The following is a 20,190-nucleotide window of genomic DNA, read 5'->3' as shown; positions in this document are numbered from 1 at the left end:
CACTAGTGCAAAACAGAGCTGTCCTTGTAAATTAATAGCTGCATCACAGTGACGTAGCTAGGATTTTGGGAAGGGGGGGGGGGGTCCAGACTAAGTGCCACCATTATAATGGGGCTTGAGTGTGGCGGCGCAGCAGCACACACCATTCATTTTTCTAATGGAAGGGGGGGGTCCGGACCCCAAGACCCCCCCCCCTTGGCTACGTCCCTGTGCATCAGGTGTTACAACAGCAAAAGTTCCACTTCTCTGTATTCATATAGCTTGAACCTAAGGTTACAGTGAAGGTTTGAGAAGCTAGGAAGTCTTCAGGTGTCTACGTGCACATTGCACCCAGGCTTTGATTGCATGCTGGTAAGCTTTTTATGGTAAAAGTCTTAACAAAGAAATCTACTGTGGAGATACAGATCCTAGTGCTAAAATGATGGAAAATAAGGAAAGCAGAAAGGTAAAGGGAACAAACTCCCACAAGGACCTCACAGCTATGCCAAAGCATTCCAGTAAGAGAGCAAATGATTAGCTCATCTCTTTATCAAGTGGAATGATCTGCCAAGATTAATGGTAAAGCTGGCACTGGTAGGTACAAATAAATTCTTCCATGCCATTAGGCAGCTGTGTCAAGTTTGCTGGTAATAGTTACCATGTATTTCAAGAACTATCTGCCTTGCAGAAGCATCACACACTCAGTGTACTCTGATAAATGTCACTCAAGCAAAACCAAAACTTTATTTCACAGCAAAATACTGCTTTAATGATATATTGTGGACAATGCAACAGATCCACAAGGATACTTATACTTCAATATTTCATACATAACAATTCATCAACTTTATTGTCATGTCAGCTCATTTTTCAGGATTTGCAACCAAATGCACCCACTACAACCAAAGCTGCTTTTTCACATGCATGTAATAAGTAGAACACAGGATAGAAAACTTTGTCCAGATATGTATTAAAGTGTCTCTTTTAAGGCTAGTAAATGGCATTATTATTTATGTCTTTTTGCCTCTTGAGGGTTCCTTGTTATAGAGCAGAAAACAGTGGCTGAAGGATTTTAAATCTGAGAAATAGTTTTGCTTGTTTTATATTTCTATAAAATTTAGTCATAGATATGGTGTTTGTATAGAACAGTAAGCCAGATTGTGGAGAGTCTGGGCTATTGTGGGTGCATCACATGCTAGTGCATGCAGTCTCCCTATTACTGTTTTCCTTTGACTTTCTAGAAAGGGCTATCCAGAAACAGTTGAAGTGTAATTCATATAATATAAATGGCATAGCAATGGCTATGCTAGTTAGGGATGATGGGAGTTACAGTCCAATTAAATAAGAATGGCATGTCATCCAAACCATGGATCCTGGAGTGTTGTTCCTTCTACAGCAGAGGTGGGAATTGTGTAGTTCATAGAGTGCACAGGGTCCTTTGGGGATCAAGTGCAGCCCTTGGGATCCCCACTGACTCCTCCTTTCAGCCAAAACAGCAGAAAACCCAAATCAGAATAGAATGAAAAACTGATCAGGAGTGATGTGTTATAATTTCTGGTTATCCAAAATGGTGGCTGTGATGGTGTGCTGAAGCTCTTTAGAGTTCTGGAAAGAGAAAATGTGGCCCTCTGGGCTTAGTAGGTATGCTTACCCCAGCTGTAGAGGCTAGAATTTCTTTCATGTCTTAACCTGAGTTTGTAACTGTGTTTACAGCTGTCTGTTGTGGGATCCCATCTCCTTTTAAGTCACTCTTTAATTTCTACTGATGCTTATTGAGTGCGTAGAGCTGATGGCAGCATTCCAGACATGACATCAACTCCTTCTTCACAACATGTAGTCAAAGGGTATCTTTATTTAGAGAGAGCTCCTTCCTGCAATATAAGGTCTGAGCCCTTAGGAGAACAATTCAACTTGTCACCTAATTTGAAAATTCTGCCCTCTGTCCCTTTGCTCATAGACTGGTAAGGCTACTTTATAGCAAGTACATTAGCAAGTACATTTCTATACCGCTTATCAGTGTACAGTGGTACCCCGGGATACGAATTCACCGCGTTACGAAATTTCCGGGGTACGAAAAAGTTAGATTTAAAAAAACTGTTCCGGGTTACGAATGATTTTTCGGGTTACGAAATCTTTTCGGCGCGAAATTCAAACCGCGGCTAGCGGCTTTCCAGCGGCTTTTTCGGGTTGCGAAATGTATCGGGTTACGAACGGCGCCGCGGAACGAATTAAATTCGTAACCCGAGGTAGCACTGTACTTAAGCACTCCCTAAGTGGTTTACAAAGTGTAAGCTAATTGCCCCCAAGAATCTGGGTACTCATTTCAGCAACCTCTGAAGGATGCAAGCCTGAGTCAAGCTTGAGCCCTTTTGCTGGTATTGAACTCACAACCTTGTGGTTTGTGAGTGAGTGGCTGCATGCAGTACAGGCATTTAACCACTGTGCCACAAGGGCTCTTCAGAGCTGTCAGAGCTTTGCGACAGGGACATCCCAGTTTCATATAGAAGCAGGATGCTAAAACTTTTAGGCAATGGGAATCCTCAGTGGGTTACTGTGATATTGCTGGGAGTGGGGGAAACCCATACAAGGCTTTTACCTCATTAATGATGATGGTAGTGTAATCTCTACTAGAAAGGTAGAATTAGCCTCATATTAAGCCTTCCAGTGTTTGACAAGGAAAAAGAGGCAAGCACTTTTGTTTAGTTAATTAAGCAACTGCCTGCTAGTATGGTGGTTAGCAAGTGAGCTGCTTCCAGGGGAATCTGGCAGAATACCTTATCCTGGAGAAGCTTGGAGTGTCAAGAAGAAAGCCTTTGCTGAAACAAGTCCATGTTAAAGCCTGTTTGGACTTTGCAGAAAAGCATGTGGGAAACACAGCAAATATATGGACAAAAGTTATCTGGTTTGATGAGATCAAAACTAGACCCACTGGTCTCATAAAACACTATGTGTGGTGCAAATCCAACAGCATTCATTGCTCTGAGAATGCTAGCCTGATAGTGAAGCATGATTGAAGGCATGATGGATGGAGCCAAATACAGGGCTGTTTTAGAGAAAATTCTGCTTCGTTGTATAAGGGATCTAGGGCTGGGGCCAAGGTTCACGTTTCAGCAAGACAATGAGGTAGCAGTAGAGTTGAACAACAAGAACCTGAATGTTGTAGAATGGATCGGGAGAATCCCCACCCTGCCATAGAAACCCACTGGGTCACTTTGAGTGAGTGACATGCTTAGCCAAAAGACCGCATGACAGATTCGCCTTAAGGTTATCATCATAAGTTGAAAACAGCTTGAAGGTACACAGTCACCTCACCACTATTCAGGATTCTTGAGTGACACTCTGAGCCATCTACAACTCTAAATCCTAAAGGGCTAGTTACAGAGCAGTGAGGTTTTGATTGTTTTGCTGCCAGCTGCTTTTACACACTTTTTAAAATTTATGTTAATATTTATATCCTTCCTGGTATTTGAAGATCTCAGAGCAGTGTACAATAAAAGCAATTTACAGTAATACATAACAATAACAGTGATAATTAAAAATTAAAACTATATTAAATCTTTTATCACTTAAAAAGATTTAAAACTGATTAAAGCAATACTAACTATACCATATGTGCAAAGATACAAAGATAAATGTGTTATAACTTTGTATTCATTGCAAAGCTATAAGAGATAATATGGAAGGGTGTCCTACTTATCCTGCTTGTCACTGGAAACTTCCAGAATGAAGCACACTTTTTTTTTTAATTTAAGAAGTTGAGTATTTTCAAGAGTATAAATGACCATTTCCCTGGTTGCTTGTGGCAATTATAAATAACTCTCTGAAAACCACATAGGAAAGGTTTTTTTTTTAAAAAAATAAAATAAAAAAGTAGACCCCCCCCCCCCGAGGCAATCAATTTATTGAAAATGTCTAATATAGTTATATGCTGGCATATGGTGAAGTGCAGTTTTCTTTCTAGGTAAGTGTCTTTTATGGATTAGTTAAAAGGCTGCATTGTCATTTGTTTCCAGAATGTTCAGATAAAGAATAGCATTGTTGTTATGAACTGCATCACAAGTCAGTTGAATAGTAGATATGCCAGCAGTAATAATTCCAGCTAAGATACCTTTTGCAATGTGAAGTGTTATATATGGTGGTGTCTTTTTGTGCATGGAAAGTGTTGTGGAGACTTATGTAAAATGAAGGAAGTATATGGGATATTTGTGGTTTCCTCTTTCAGCATTGCAGAGTGCCCCATACTGTCTAGAACAGTTTTTGGGATGGGGGAGGAATGGGGACAGTGAAGCAAAGAGACAATTTCCGAAAACTTCAGCTCCCTGTTTCTATTTATGGAAACCTTCACTAGAACAATGACAAGAGCAAAACTCTATTAACTGTAGGACAGCAGTGGTTACAAACTGAAGCATTTTTATGGCTCCCCATGGCTACCAAACTCTATGGATACTTAAGTCCCATTAAATACAATGGCATAATAAAATGGTTTCCCTTTTGTAAGATGGCAAAATCAATATTTTCTTGTTGGAATTTATATTTAAAAAAATATTTTCATGCTGTGAATGGTTTTAAAAAAGTTTGTGGATACGGAGGGCCAGTTGTGTAAGTAAAATATTTACTGTAATGTTTGATACACGCATGTCATGTACTTTCCATTGAATCTCTGTCTTTTTGTTTAGAACTGTCTGGTTTGCATACAATTTTCTACAGAGCATTTTGCCCTCTGGCTGTAGTTTATTGTGGCCTGCATTGCATGGGATGGGCGGGTGGGTTGTCTGTGATTCCATGATCTTGGCAGGCTTAGAAGGAAGTCTGAAATAAGGTTTTATGATGATGGGCTGGCAGTGCAGACTGTTCTAACCAGTTCCATTTTCTGCTCCAGCTGCATGGTTTTTCCAACAAATTGTGCTGTTGGCAACTGCCCATTCCCACTCAGAGAGAGCCCAGAAAGAAGCATGGCAGATGGAAGTATCAACACAACTATGCATGCATCTTTGCTGGAAACTGTTGTGCTGTCTGATTTAGCAATGTAAAAGCATTGTATTTACAGTAGGAGGAAAAGTGTGTGCAGTCTCCAAGAGTGCTCAGGCTTTGAAGTGTCAATGAAAAGATAGCAGCCTGGAGCACTCCTGGGCACAGCTGGATGCTCCACAGCTGGTTTTACAACTGTGTTCTGTATTATGCACTCTGTAGCTAATCATCTGCCATGCAGTGTAGCATATTGGTTGCTGGGTGTGCTCCTTGGGAGACTGGATATGTTCTGGCAGCTTCATTTTGAAAATGTTGAGCTCTTTCCCCCTCCTCATTCTTTTTTTTTTTTTTTTTTTTTTGGGAGGGGATATTGTTTTTGTGCTGGGATATATGCATACAGCATTTTTTGCACAAACGTTTCAGACATGTACAGTGGTGACATTAATGGTAGTGGTAATCCATAAAAGACACTTACCTAGAAATATGTGTGCTGAAAATTTTAAAATGTAATTTTAAACCTTGATTTTATTATAGCATTGTATTTAATGGGACTTGAGCATGCATGTATTTTGGTATCCACAGGGAATTGAACCAAAGCCCAGCAGATACCAAGGACCCACTGTACACTCATCTCTCCACATTTGCAACTTTGACTGTTATGGATTTGATTATTCACAGATTTTATTAATATCTTCTCTCCAGGAATTTCTAGGTCCTTCTGCGCAACTCTGTGGTCAACTTTAACCAAAAGTCACACTGAAAGACTTATAAATTCCTAGAAAGAACACTCCACTAGGCATTTGCAGCTCCTCCAGCGCAATTCTATGGTCAGTGTCTGGCAGATGTTGACCTGGAGGAGCTAGAGATTCCCAGAGAGGTGTTCTCTCGGGTAACAGCATAGTGTTTTTGTTATTTCTGGTTTTTCCACATTCATGGGGGTTCTGTGCCCCTAACCCTAGTGAATGTGGAAGGACGAGTGTACTGTGTTATTTTTTCTTGAGTGCAGTGATCCTTACCAGTCCTACAAGGTCATGTCTGTCTTGGGCTGAAATCCTACATCAGTAATGTGGAGTGTAACTTTACACTCCCAGAGTTTTTCAGTATAGTTGACCCTTCCCCTCTGTAGGGATTCAGTTCCACCATTGGGAAAAAACATGAATGGTTACATCCCATATAATATAGAGAATGATGATGTGCACATGTCCATGTGTCCACATGCATGAACCACTTTTGAATAATACAGGGTGTGGTGATCTGTGGTCAGTAGAATTTCCAGATTGCTAGCCCACTGGTGCGGGGGCCCACTGTAGTTATGTAGTGTTATCTTGTTAGGGAATTGTGACATTATGAAACTAAATGAGCATCAGTAAGCAATAGACAGTGTTCACCAGTGCATGGCTGTGGACAGCGACATCATGTGCAGCTCTGCTCCTTATACCTTGAGCCGAATACAACTATTCTGTATTGGACTGAAAAAGTCTACTTGCTTTTGTAGGGGAAACACTGCCTACTTCTGTCACCAGCAGGATGCCAGCCTGGGTCCTTTTTAAACCAAAAACAAAACATTGCTTCGTTCTTATCCTGCTTTAAGACAGAACTCTGTCCAGAGGTTCCAGGGAGGAAGACTTGAAATCCTTATCATTTGTTTGTGTGTGATGGTTCAAGCCATATCAGATAGTATCTGTTTTGCAACCTAAGGATGAGAGATGCCACAAAGAAATGTGTTATTTTTTTTTAAAAAAGGAGGGCATGAGGGAAAAGGTTTATATTTCAATGGCTGATCACAGCAAATCCTGATTAGATTTGTATGTGCAGTAGTAGCATCTCTATGCAGGCATAGCTCATTTAACAATGTAGATGTGTTCCTGAGCATTATTTCTTTAACAACAAATTTGGTGCCAGGGGTAGAAATAGAGATAGGTTCCTACACCATAATGAAGAACTTTGATATTTTTCCTCAACTTTTATTAAAATTAACAATATACACACATGAAATGAAACAAGCAGGTCACGTAAACCTTGCAGAAGTACACAAAAACATTTTGAGCCTTCTGGGGATCTTTGAGGACTTTTTCCAAAGTGTATTCAGGAATGACTTCTTGTGATTTCCATTTTGTTGGCCATACTTACAGATCTTTTTTTTTTTTTTAATGCTGGAGGAAGCTGATGAGGCAGGCTTATCAGCTGTCTGGTTCGTGTTCTTTCTCTCTCTCTCTTTCTCTCTGCCGAAACAGACGGGCAGGAAAAAGCGGCCTGAAGCCGCACTGAAACCCCACCAATTGCAACGCCCGCTCTCAAGGTGACTGCAGAGTGCATATCATGACCACATGGCGCAGCTTCAAGCTGTGTCACTGGGTACTTTTTTAAAAGAAACTGTTCCTCCCACAATCCCTGTGCACTTTCGCAGGAGTGAACTGCCAGTGACTGCTATCCTATTGGATGGCCATCCCTGTGAACCTGCACACATTCAGATGTGCAATGCTCCAGCGGGACAGGTAATCGGAACAGAGCTGCAGGTGCAGGTGCCGGCAAGGTACAATCATGGAATGGAAAATGGCCAATATTCAAGCCCTATTTGCTTGAATGGCAGTGCCCCATTTTGTCGCCCTCCGTTTGCCACCCATGAATGGGCAAGGGATGTGGTTTCCAAGTCTGCAAAAATAGAGGGGTGACTGTATATACAGCAGTGTGGAACATAAGGTCAGATGTTTGGAATGCAGTGAGGAACTATTTAGACTTCCAAATGATTTTTTTTCTTTTAATATTTTGTAATTCCTTTTTCATGGATTGCCATTGAGCTGATAATTGTTTTACCAGCTCATGAGTTCCATAACTAATGCAATTCTTATGGTATATCCATGGGGTTGTTTGTTTACACTGACTATGCTGTCGTCAGAGCTCATTGTGATTGATTGCATTAATCTTTTCACTCAACTGGTGGTTCAGCATTTCTTCCTCACTACAGAGAGTCTGAAGAATTTATCAGACTCTGTTCTTTCATGGATGAAAAAAATGAGCATTTTGACGACAGGCAATCAGTATATGTGTGTGGCATGTAGTAACTTCCTTGGACTAACTTTCAAGGTTCCCTTACTTTTATTTTAGTATAGGCTGCCAAATAAAACTTTGGTTACTCTTTAATCTTTTGGACCTTTGAAATTACCCCTTTTAGATGAACCATCTAATGGAAATTACAGCAGTAACCATGCTGTCATAAGAACTAGAAGAATAATCTTTTAAATATATGTTACAAAATTGTATAGCCGATGACCATCTATTTCTGCACCTTTTACTGAACTAGTTTGGGGATAGTTGCCAAACTGTACTCTTCCTCCCAAAGTGTTAGCGTAAGGTAAGAGTGGAATATCAATATTGAGGTGAATTTCTTCCTTAAAGGAACCATATCAGGCTGTAAATGGGCATGTTTGCCTCTAAATTCCTGAAACTTGCAAGCAGTGGAGAAAGGAACATTAACTCTTAACACCATTGTTCTTGATAGTTCACTGAAGGTCAGACTTCCCTTGGAAAGTCACTTAAGGTAAACTCTTGAAAATAATCTGCGGCCACAAATCTTTTAAATGTTAACCTGAGCAATTTGGATACAATCCTATATAAATCTCTATGAGAAGGGAGATATGCAATTAGTCAGTTCTGAAAAATGAATCAAAATGGCTCTGCCTGATCCATACTGGAAAGAACACGTACTATTTGAGGTTGGTTGTAGCAGCAAGCTAAAAGCCAGTATATGGAGCTCAGCATATGACAGTAGCAGCAGGGTGACCAGATGTCCTCCATTTCCAGGACATGGAAAGGGAGATTTCAAACATTTCAAAATTATGTCGAGGAGGAATTTTAAGATTCCTCTATTTTGAGCATGACTAAGAAGCATGAATTTTCATTTATATGAGTGTGCTTTGCAAGCATTTATGTGGGCACATCCTTCATTTTTCTGGAATGTGCTATATTGTGCAGTGCCTTGTTCTTCATCTTGTCACCTTGCAGTAGCAGTCCCAGGGTTTGGATGTGTGCTTTTAGGCCTTCAACTCAAGCAGCTGCTAAGGACATTGGCTGATATGTATATCATCTGGATCCATTTTGTTTAATTTAGACCTAGACATTCATCAGATTTAATATAAATACCTTTCTTGAATCTCTGTAAAAATTTCCTAGTTTTGACATGGCATTCAGAGGAATTGAGGGGTAGTTTTAATTTCTATATAATTTACATGTTAATTGGGTACTTCATTTGTATGACTATTTTTTCTCTTTAATCTCTTGTTATCCAGCCCAAGCCCCTGGGAAGGATTGAAACTGACATTGAACTAAAATAATTTTATAGGGTACAAAGCTAAGTATTTTTTAAGTCTCATTGATCTCAGAGGGAGAGATTTAAATATATGCTTGAGTTTCCATTAAAAGCAATGGGGCTTAAGTGCTTAACTCTGGTGGATTGTGCCTAAGTATGGAAGTTATCATATGCTCTGAAAGAATTGGTATGTTGACACCTGGTTTTGGCTGGGAGTGGGAAGATTCAGTAGGAAAGCATCTGTGGAAGTAAGCTATCATTCTTTTAGCCTACATTTTGTAACAGATATTATCACTGTTCCTCAAATGTTTCTTCTGTTTGGTCTTTTATACACTGTAGGGAACATATGGATGCATTTTTAAACACAATTATAAAATGAGAGTAGCAGTCATAAGAAGAATTAGGTTCTTTTGATTTTTAAAAGCTCATTTACTTTGCAGCATTCAGATTCTTGGCCCAACATGAAACACAGCACACTTATCACTGCTAATTTTAATAAAATAACAAACACATCATCACCTGCTGTGCTTAATACTTATTGAAAATTTATGAAAACAGATTTAGTAGATTTTTGATAAGTAGTATGTATTTTGAGAATAGTTTCAGTGAATTCATTACAGGGAATGTTTTAACCGCCCAGTGGACAGCTCCTCTGTACGCTTTTTCTTTATCACAGTTTTCTGAATCTCAGTCTTTATGATACAACATTATTCTAATTACCCAAAGTCCTTCTAATGTAGCACTCCTGTGTCCAGCAATAGCCAGCCAGACGGCTTTGAAAAAATGATGTTTGATCAGAGGAATTTAATAGGAACATGTTACTTTCCTAGCATTTGGTTACTGAGAGTATGGGTTTTTGTTTTGTTTCAATTTAGTATTATGGACAAAATGCTTAGCTGTCTATGAATAGGCCCCACTGCCCTGGTGTATGCCCTTATGTGGACAACCATAATGATGAATCAGATATCATGGTTACAGCTGACAACAGTATCCTTGATTTTTGCGGTTCTTTTCCTAGAAAACATAGTGAAGGATATTGCTTGTTGGCTGAATGCGCTGTCTGAGGTTATACATCACTTGTCAGTGCAAGTGCATGCCCAAGGTGATCAGGATTCTACATACAGAAAAAGCATATTATGTATATTACCCCTGAGAGTTCAGTTTAACAGAAGGTGATAAATGTAACCATTTCATTGGATTTCCTAGGGTGTATAGAATTTGATTATATAATCCTAGTCTTTTTGAACAATGTTCTGTAAACATAGTCATGACAGACTCACAGATATGAGTATGTTTTGCTTCTTCCTCTTGCATACTCCTTCCTGGAAACACTGGGTATCTTTCCCTTTTTGACAATGCTTGTAACATTGGAGCATGGACAGTTTCCTTAAGCTAATAGGTAACGTGAGGTATGTTTGGAACACGGAAGGCTCGTTTTTATCTTTCTACAAGAACAGCAATAGCAAGTACATTTCTATACTGCTTATCATGACACTCCCTAAGCGGTTTACAATGTGTAAGCTAATTGCCCCCAACAAGCTGGGTACTCATTTTAGCAACCTTGGAAGGATGTCAGGTTGAATTAACCCTGGAGCCCCTGGCTGGTATTGAACTCGCAACCTTGTGACTGTGAGTGAGTAGCTGCATTTAACCACCGCACCACCAGGGAGGTGAAGACAGGAAAGAACGAGATGGCTGGGGAAAACTAAAAATCTTGTAATTTCCCCCCTATACTCTCTCACTCACTTCTTTTTTTACCACCTTCCTCCTACATATAAGAAGAGCTCACCAAGAGCTGAGCTGTAATTGCCGTGAGAAGGGGAGTGCTTTTTCCCTGCTCTGCTCTGTCATCACTTCTATCAGCCTCTGAATGTGGAGGGTAATGAGTCTGAAGAGGGAGAAACTCCCATGTCTTTGAGGACTTTCACATAAGTTAGAACCTTAGAACACCAATTGAGTATATCCATTGCAGAATTGTCATTATCCATCAGCATGAGGGGCGAGGAAACTGGAGACTAAACGGATAGAGGGATAGACAATTCAGCTCGTATCTAGTCCAGAATTCTGTCTCCACAGTGGCCAATCACATGACAGTGGGTAGCCCAGAAACAGGACAGCATGAAAGCAGCAACCAGCAATTGGTACTCAGAGGCACAGGTGAGCAAGTGATTTGTTCTCCTATTTTCACTCTTTCCACAGCTGAAGAGGAAATTGTTGAATAAGCACCTCAACCTGAAAAATATGGAAGTAATTCACAGCAGTATCTGATTCTCCACTGACTTCACAGTTATATTTTGCTGTCCAGTCCACTTGCTCTGTGGTATCATCTCCATCTTTGGCTTGTCATCTCCATACATAGTCAGAATACTCACTGTATAGTTTTGATGTAGGTTTCCAATTTTAAGGTATTGGTGGGGCGAAACAGATTGTCAGAATAAGCTGGTTTCTAGCTGGCTTTAAGGCAAGGCATTTAGACGACACACGCCTTGAAACCAGCCAGAAAGTGCACCCAAGCTGCACTACAGAGAGAAAAGTCAGACTTAAAAAAGAGCTGGATTTTCCCACTTCTTCCCGGAAAGGTCACATCTTCACATGCATGTTTAAATGCACTGATGCCAGGGTGGCTCTAAACACGTGCTCTTTCCTAACCCTAACTCTAATTATGCATGTAAACGCCCCATCGCAGTTGCTCATTTAAAAGGGATGGAGCTGCTGTACCTGAGTGGTGAGGGTGGAAATGCCCAAAGAGAAAGCATGGCACCTTTCATGGAGATGAATACAACATACACACAACAGATAGTCAAATAGGGAGCATGGGGTGAAGGGGCCATGATTGTACCTTGCTGGCATCTGCATGGGCACACCTCTGTTCTGATGTCCTGTCGCTGCACATGTGAATGTGTGCAAGTTCACAAAGATGGTCATCTAGTAGGATGACAGTCGCTGGCAGTTCGCTTCTGCGAAGGTGCACAGAAATGGTGAGGGGAACAGTTTTTTTAAAAAGTACCCAATGGCACAGCTTGAAGCCATGCCATGTGGTCATGACATGCACACTCCAGCTGCCTTGGGAGCGGGTGGTGTGGTTGGTAGGGTTTCAATGCAGCTTCGGAAAAGGCAACTTCAAGTCACTTTTTCTTGCCCATCTGTTTTTCCCCGATGTTAGTTATTTTGTTAATGCCGTTATTGATGTTTATGTTTTGCTATATTTATTTGTACTCAGAGGATTCCTTTGACTCAGTTCCTAATTTCTCAGCTTCTTCCTGTAACTAGCATTTTTCTATCATGGAAACTCAGGAACAAAGATATCTGACAATTTATAGCCCAAATACCTTTTTACTCAGTGTTTCCCTCAGGTTTCTATGGCCACTTAAACCATTCCTACAATTTGCAGTATTAGCAAGTCTTGAATTTTGGGATCTATTCCTCTTCCTTAGTGGGCATTACTATATTCATCTTAATTTTTCAGCAAATCCAGATTCAGAGTTTTTTATCAAGCTGTGCCTAAGCTGTCTTTGCCAAGAGGAAGTAATTTATCTGGTTATCAGTTGATGGCAGGTTGCAAACAAGATGTGAATTTCCTTTACACTCTTGGTTCCTAAACATTAGAATAATGCCTCTGTAAAATCTCAATGTCCACCATATGGCTCTTCCTTCCATTGGTGCTCTTGATTTTTCTATAGAGGAGATTATTCACAGTTGAACTCATATTTCAGCTCTAAGTATTATTTTCTGCTACTGGGCTCACCGTATTTTTGCAATATCTGAGAAGATAATATGTGTTGGACATGGATGAAAGGCTATGTTGTATAAAGGTAAAACAAACCATTGCAATGGTATGTAGCAAAATTAAAAAGTCTATCTCTTTAGCTCCCTATCTCTTATCTATCAGAAATACACTTGTCCCTCCATATTCGCTAGTGTTAGGGGGACAAGACCCCCGTGAATATGGAAAAACCACAAATAACAAAAACACCATGTTTTTACCTGAGAGGACACCTCTCTAGGAATCTTTAGGTCCTTCAGTGCGACCGTTGGTTAAAGTTGACCATAGAGTTGCACTGGAAGACCTAGAGATTCTTAGAGAGAACTTATTAATCAAATCTGTGAATAATCAAATTCTTAGAGAGAACTTATTAATCAAATCTGTGAATAATCAAATCCGCAAATATCAAATCCGCAAATATGGAGGGTTGAGTGTAATTACGTTTTTTTCAGATGGTTTTGGGCATTAGAAAGCCCAGTTGGGTAATATACATTATTATAGCAGTAAAGGGGAACACCTGTAACCAGTTTTTGACCTACAGTATTTTGTTCTTTAATATAACATGATTTCTTTCATAAGATCAACTACTGGTAGTTTTGTAGAACTCTTTATCAGGTTTTGAGAAGTACATCTGTTGGTATGTGTGTGAGAAAGCTGAAATCAGAAAAAAATGGCAATTTAAAAGGCTTGTTAGTTACTGTCATATCCTAGCACTTTAGCTGGGGCAGTAAACGGTATCATCTAAACCATTTTGAATCCAAAATGGTGGTCACTGGTGTGTTGATTAGGTAATCTACAGAGGTGTGAGAAATACCTGGAAAAATCTGAGCCAGCAGTTTTTTTCTTCTACATTCATTATGAAACAGTGAGGAGTGGAATAAACAGCTAGTGCTTACAGGCTTTAATAAAGAAATCTCAATAATGTCAGATTTAGACAGTATGTGAAAATGGGGATGAGCCAATCCCTATTGGATCATTTTGTGTTCAGTTCTTAGCTTTCTGTTTCTTTCCTTCTCTAGGCTTGTCAACCTGGTCCCAGCATTCTAGGTCTCAGCACCGGAGGAGTTCATGTTCCAAGCACGAAGACAGAAAACCATCAGAGGTACTCTTTTGTTAAATAACCATACATCTTGATGAAACACAGATGTGACTCCTTTTCCTAATACTTCTTTTTCTTTCCTTTTCTGCTCCGTCTCAGTTGGCACCCAACAACCTTTCTTCTGGCCAGGAGATCAGGGAGCTCAGCTGCTGCCACAGTCCCTGCCAGCATCAAGTTAGTTATTTAGCCATGAATATTGGGTTAGTTTGGCACCAACCCAACTTAGTTTTTTTTTTTTAGTCCTTTCCTTTCTTTTTTTCTTTTTAAAAATTATGTTGGGTAATTTGTCTTTTGATTCGTGGTAAACAGTGAAAATGTATTTTTAGGACTGCTTTGTGTAGTTTCCTAGCTATTATGTGGCACTAATGACTATCCTTGTTCAGGGAGGAGAAATCTTTGCTTTTTTCAGTGCTTCACAGACATCACTTTGAGAAATCAGATCAGAGAAGGAAATACAAAGCAAATGTAACTGTTTACAATGGATCACCAACTGCAAACTTGGTGCAGATTGGCAGATGCACCATGGGATAAAAATAATATTAAAGGGAAAGGTTTTATTTTTTAGGGTAGAATTTTATTGAAATCATGTATCTTAACACATTTTGGGTTTAGGTCAAGTCATATCTCTTGTCACTTTTGTTCCTCCTTGTCCACAATTACTACCCTGATGCTATTATAACCAGCTGGCCAAATGAATGTATGTATTTACTAATTTTTTAACCTACTTTTCAGAAACATAACTTCATAAATCAGTTTTTGAGTAGTGGGTGGTAGTGATAGATGCAAACACACATAAATAAACAAAAATAACTATCAAAATTGAAGATACTGTGCTGGGTTCCAGGTTGTTCAGAGTAGAATACACCTTTTACTGCTTAGTTAGAAGTCCCAGTTTGTACAAAGAACTTTTAAAAGATTTTATAAGGGCATCAAAGGTGTAAAGTGCAAAGGAGTAGGAAGGGAATCCAATAATTGTGGGGCTTCCTATGTACTTGCTATCTAGAGCTTGGGAAAGTTTTGTTTTTTGAATTAAACCTCCCAAGAGTCTTCAGAAAGTGGCCATATTGACTTGTGTATTCAGGAACTGCAGTCCAAACAATGTATTTTCCCCCAGCCCCTGAGGCCATAGTTGGCAATGGCCTGATCTATTACTATTCTAGTTGTTCTCATTGGTGAACACAAAACAGAAGTACAGTACACATATTGTATAGGTGTGGGCAATTCTTTTGGTCACCTTTAGGATGATGTTGGTGGATGGCCTGTCTCATTTTTTCTAATTGTAGGTGCAGATTTGCATATGTAAAGGAATGCATGAAGTGGTTTGCTTCTTCCTTTGAACTGAAAGGGAAAACCAGTTATTTCACCCATTCCTGAAGTACATTATTGCTGGGATGCTGTATCTTTCACTTTTCAAGTCTTCATTCTTCTCTGCATTGTCTTGAATTATCTTGAATATGTGCTGAATGTTTCTCCACACACTCTAATATGCTGATTTCAAAATGTCCTTTCATATATTTATTGGTTAAAAATATTTGCATCACACACCTCAGCTGGGAAGGCTCCAAGAGTGTTTTATTTAAAATTATTGACAAGATGGCCCTTACTCTCAGGTTTCCAATCTGAAATGTGATGCAGAAGAGAGAAAGAATGTGTTGACAGGAGAAAAGGAAAACAAGGCACCAGTTCTTAAAAGTTCTATGTGCTGATGTGTGTGCCAGTTTCTGTTTTAGAGATCAATAATTTTATGGTGTTGGCTCTAAGCATGCCAGTTGCATCTGCAGAGCAGCCTGGATGGCAGTATGAGGTGGTAATTCTTGCAAATTATATTCTTGATGTCCCATTAAATCCTCCTTTGTCTTGTAGCCAAAGCAACTCACCACAAATGTTTAGGCTTAGTAGTGTTCACACCCTGTTTTCCCCCAGATATTTAAGATCTTAAAAAAAAAAGTATGAACTCTTAGGCTTGGCATAATCATTAGAGAAATATTATTCTGTAGCTTGTGATCTTTAGTAATGTTTGTAGATGATGCCAAATTAAAAAGGCTTAATAGCACTATAATTTCCTACAAATGCAATGTCTACCTTTTACTTAACGAAAACTTTTTTCAAAAAGTTTATCCTTGGTATTGCTGTAATACTGTCATTTTTTGGTAAAGTACAGCTGTGGAACATATGTTTCTTCTTCGTGGTCTCTGCGAATCATACAAATGGGTTTCACTGCGCCTGCGCAGTGCTGTTCGGAAACTTCTAGAATCACTGGGCAAAGTTTACTTTGCAACATATAGAAACTTTTTGGCAGTAACCCCGCCCACCTGTTATAAGGCCCCTGCCTTCCCGCTCTTTCCCCAGTATCTTTTTTCCGCCGTGCTGGTTGCTGTTTGGAACTTCGCTCTTGCTAGTTTGTTGGATCACTGGTTCTATTTGACTCGGACTGTTTCTCTGGACTTTGGCTTCTCTTCTTCCCCCGTGCTTTTTGACCTCGGACCGTGTACTTCGATTTGGATTTCGGATCTCGTTTTTGGCTTGTCGACTTCGATAAACGATGTCTCCTCCGTTCAAGAAATGTGACGTCTGTGGAGGAAAAGTTCCTGTACAAGACCCGCATTCCTCTTGCCTGCTGTGTCTCGGCCGGGACCACGACCCCAGGGCTTGCAGCCTCTGTAAGTCTATGTCTTCCCAAGCCCGAAAGAACCGGGAATCGCGGCTGACTTCCGCAATAGCCCAGGGCAAGATTCAGGAGGGGGATTCTCGCCCTGCCTCGGCCCCCTCGGCTTCTGCTGTGGCTCCTTCTCTCCCGGCCCGTGATGGCCCGGCCAGCGCACCTCCCTCTACTTCGCTGGTGCTGGATTCGGGGGTTTCTGACGCCGCACCCCCTGTGGCCCGCGGCTCCACTAAGCCCAGTGCCACCTCCAAACCCGCTAAGCACCCTCATAAATCTGGGTCATCGGGTTCTGCTGCCGCCTCTGCTCCACCTCGCGAAGAGGGAGCCCCTTCCGAGGCATCGGGGTCATCCCACCGAGCGGCCTCCGACCAGAGGTCCCATAAGGCGGCTTCGGCGACTTCGTCCAGCTCCAAGAAGTCCAAGGCCAGGTCGGGATCGTCGGACCATTCCAAGCCCTCCAAACCGGAGGATTCCGTTTCGAAACGGGCCGCCTCCGAACCCGATGCCTCGGGCCCAAAGGAGCCCACCTCCGGGAAGAAGGATGGAGCCGGACAGGTGGCTAGAATCTCGGAGTCACCGATCCTCTTCTTTCCCCCGGATGCACCTGCTCGCCCTAAGTCTGGCAAGAAGAGGCAATCATCGGCCTCGGCCTCAACATCTTCTGCTGCAAAAAAGGCCAAGTCGTCTAGTGGTCACCCAAGTTCTCAGTCAGGGTCTCCATCCAAGAGACTGGCCGCGCCCAAGGAGACTTCTCGGTCCCGCAAGGCCCATCATCGAGAGCGCCCTGGTCCCGACTCCCCGGTGACGGTTGCTTCCCTCGCCACACCGTCTGTCGAGGTTCACTCCCCTGTGAGGGGTCGTGACCGTGTGGCCACCGTCCAATCATCCTCTCTCCAAGATCCGTCGACTTCGACAGCTCTCCCTTTTCTCCTCTCAGAGGATGAGGACCCTTCTGACCTACCAGCGAGGTCTCCTTCACCTGCTCCGCGTTCACCGGCTCGGGAGCCCGATGATGTTACGTATTTTTACGACTCGGAAACTGACCAGTTCTTTTTGCCAGTCCCGAGAGAGGTCGCGTTGGCTAAGCCCACTTCGGTGCGGGACCGCACTCGTGAGCACGACCGTGCTCATGGCCAGGATCGACACCGACCCGAGGAACGGGCCGATCGACCAGGGCCGTCTTCAGCCACCTCCTTGCTGCCCGTGACCCGGCCGACTGAACGCACCAGACCTGTGGCTGCTGTTGAGCTGCTCTCTTCTGATTCGGAACCGGACCCCATCGGCTGTGATGTCGCCTCGGGTGAAGACGAACTTGCTCGGGATTCCCCTCAATTCCTTCACCACCCGGAGGTAGCCTCCCCGACGGATGACGTCAGATCTTTTGCGGAGCATGTTATTAAGATGTCCAGGGCTCTGGACATCGAGCTCTCGTACCCTGAAGAGGAGGCCAAGGACCCGGTTGAGCGCAGGGTGCGGGGTCGAGTCCATGCGACACCCTCCGTGCCGTTCCTGCCGTCTCTGGAGACTTTGGTCAAGCGCTCCTGGGATGCTCCTTCTTCACTCCTTGGCCCGCCGTGTAAGATCGAGTCCCTCTACAGGGTTTCGGCTCCGAACTCACCTTGGCTGACCTCACACCCTCGCCAGAATTCGGCTATCGTCGAGGGCTCCCAGCAGGTCTCCACGCAGCGTCAGGCGGCGTCACCAATGGATAAGGAGGCCAGGAAGATTGATGCCTTAGCTAGAAAGGCTTATGCAGCGGCTGCGTTGGCGGTGAAGGCGACCAACTACACTGCCTGTATGGGTGCCTATGTCCAAACCCTGATGGAGGGCATCTCCCCGATCGTGCCGGACGTCCCGGATGGGGTGCAACGGACTCTGACTGAAATCAGGGATGACGCCCATTCCATTGGCGCCTGGCTCATCACGGCGTCCAGGAATGTCGTGGAGTGTTCGGGCAGGGCCATGGCAGCATCCCTCACCCTGAGGAGGCACGCCTGGCTAAGGGGCTCGGACCTCAATTCTAGTGTCAGAGCCACGATGGAAGACATGCCCATCGATGACTCGGGCCTGTTCCATGCCGAGACGGACGATAGGCTTAATCGTAAGTTCAGGATGAAGGCGGCGGCGAGGAAACATGGTATGTCGGCCCCCGTTCCATCCCCTTTCCGCAAGCGATTTCGCCCTTGGCAGCAGCAGCAAGGTCAATTCCATAGGTCCTCCTATCAGGACCGCCAGTTTCATCAGCAGGGCTCCCAGCGCCAAAGGTACCCGTCCCAATCCTCTTCATCTTCTGGCCGCCGTAACCAGTCTTCCCGGTACCGTAAAAACCGCCGGCAAGACCCCGACCAAGGCAAGAAGAGGGCATGAAAACCTCCCGCGCACTTCGCCTCCCCTCTGTGCTTCCTGGACATCCTTAGGCCCTTTGCCAACGTTTGGGCCTCTATTTCTTCCGACTCCTGGGTACTAGACATTGTCTGTAGGGGTTATTCCCTCGAGTTTGAAGAGCTCCCGCCCACCGGAGCTTTTATTTCCACCCCCCCCTCGGACACCCTTCTCAACGAAGTGCGCGCTTTGCTCCTCAAAGGGGCAATCTCTCCGTTATCCCCCGAACACTGTTCCAGGGCATTTTTCTCCAGGTACTTCACGGTACCGAAGGCAGACGGCGGCATCAGACCCATTTTGGACTTAAGACAGTTGAACCTTTTCCTTGAATACTGCCGGTTCCGGATGGTAACCTTGGCTTCTATTTTGCCTCTCCTGTACCAGGGCCTGTGGTTTGCAACGGTCGACTTGAAGGACGCCTACTTCCACATCGGAATTTGGGAGTCCCACAGGAGATTCCTCGCCTTCGCCTTCGCCGTCGGCTCCACCGCGTACCACTACAACGTGCTTCCCTTCGGCCTTGCCACGGCTCCACGGGTCTTTACAAAGTGCATGGCTCCGGTGGTAGCATACCTCCACCAGAGAGGCTACAGGGTCTTCCCTTATCTGGACGACTGGCTGTTTGTCGCCGACTCGCAACAGGATCTCCGAGAGGCAATCTCATTCGCCTTGCGTCTGTTGGACTCTCTCGGTCTGGTCGTCAACAAGGAGAAGTCCCACTTCACTCCGGCCAGGCAGGCCAAGTTCATCGGAGCCATCCTCGACTCCGAAAGATGCTCCGCCTTCCTTCCCGTGGACCGCTTCCAGGCGTTAGTAGCATCACTGAAGCCTTGCATTTCCCACAGAAGGGTGAGGGCCAGGGACGTCCAAGTTGCTCTGGGACACATGGCGTCAACGACCTTCGTGACACCGTGGGCACGACTTCGCCTGCGCCCCCTGCAGTCCTGGTTCCTCTCAGTCCTCTCCCCTATGGAGGACTCTCCGTCAAAGTGGCTCACGGTACCGAGGCCGGTGGCCGCCTCCCTAAGATG

At 43.2% G+C, this 20,190-nt stretch overlaps 1 protein-coding gene across 6 annotated transcripts in view; it reads left to right on the top strand.

Moving 5' to 3' along the window:
* Positions 1–20,190, top strand: part of JADE1 (jade family PHD finger 1) — a 97,485-nt gene that overhangs the window by 29,709 nt on the left and 47,586 nt on the right. For 4 of the 6 annotated variants that reach the window (XM_089525816.1, XM_089525813.1, XM_089525811.1 and 1 more), the window contains exons 3-4: positions 14,036–14,118; positions 14,215–14,289. In XM_089525816.1, coding sequence (XP_089381942.1) covers positions 14,036–14,118; positions 14,215–14,289 — 158 coding nt within the window. Of the gene's footprint in view, positions 1–11,266; positions 11,411–14,035; positions 14,119–14,214; positions 14,290–20,190 lie in introns of those variants that run through there. The other 2 variants (XM_089525814.1, XM_089525812.1) reach the window with 2 other exon arrangements.

The sequence above is a fragment of the Sceloporus occidentalis genome, unplaced genomic scaffold (genome assembly GCF_023333645.1).
Source record: "Sceloporus occidentalis isolate IW3139 unplaced genomic scaffold, rSceOcc1.0.p SCAF_5, whole genome shotgun sequence".
Classification (NCBI taxonomy): Eukaryota; Metazoa; Chordata; class Lepidosauria; order Squamata; family Phrynosomatidae; genus Sceloporus; species Sceloporus occidentalis.
Note: the sequence above shows the minus strand (reverse complement) of the source record. Positions and strands in the feature narration are given on the sequence as shown.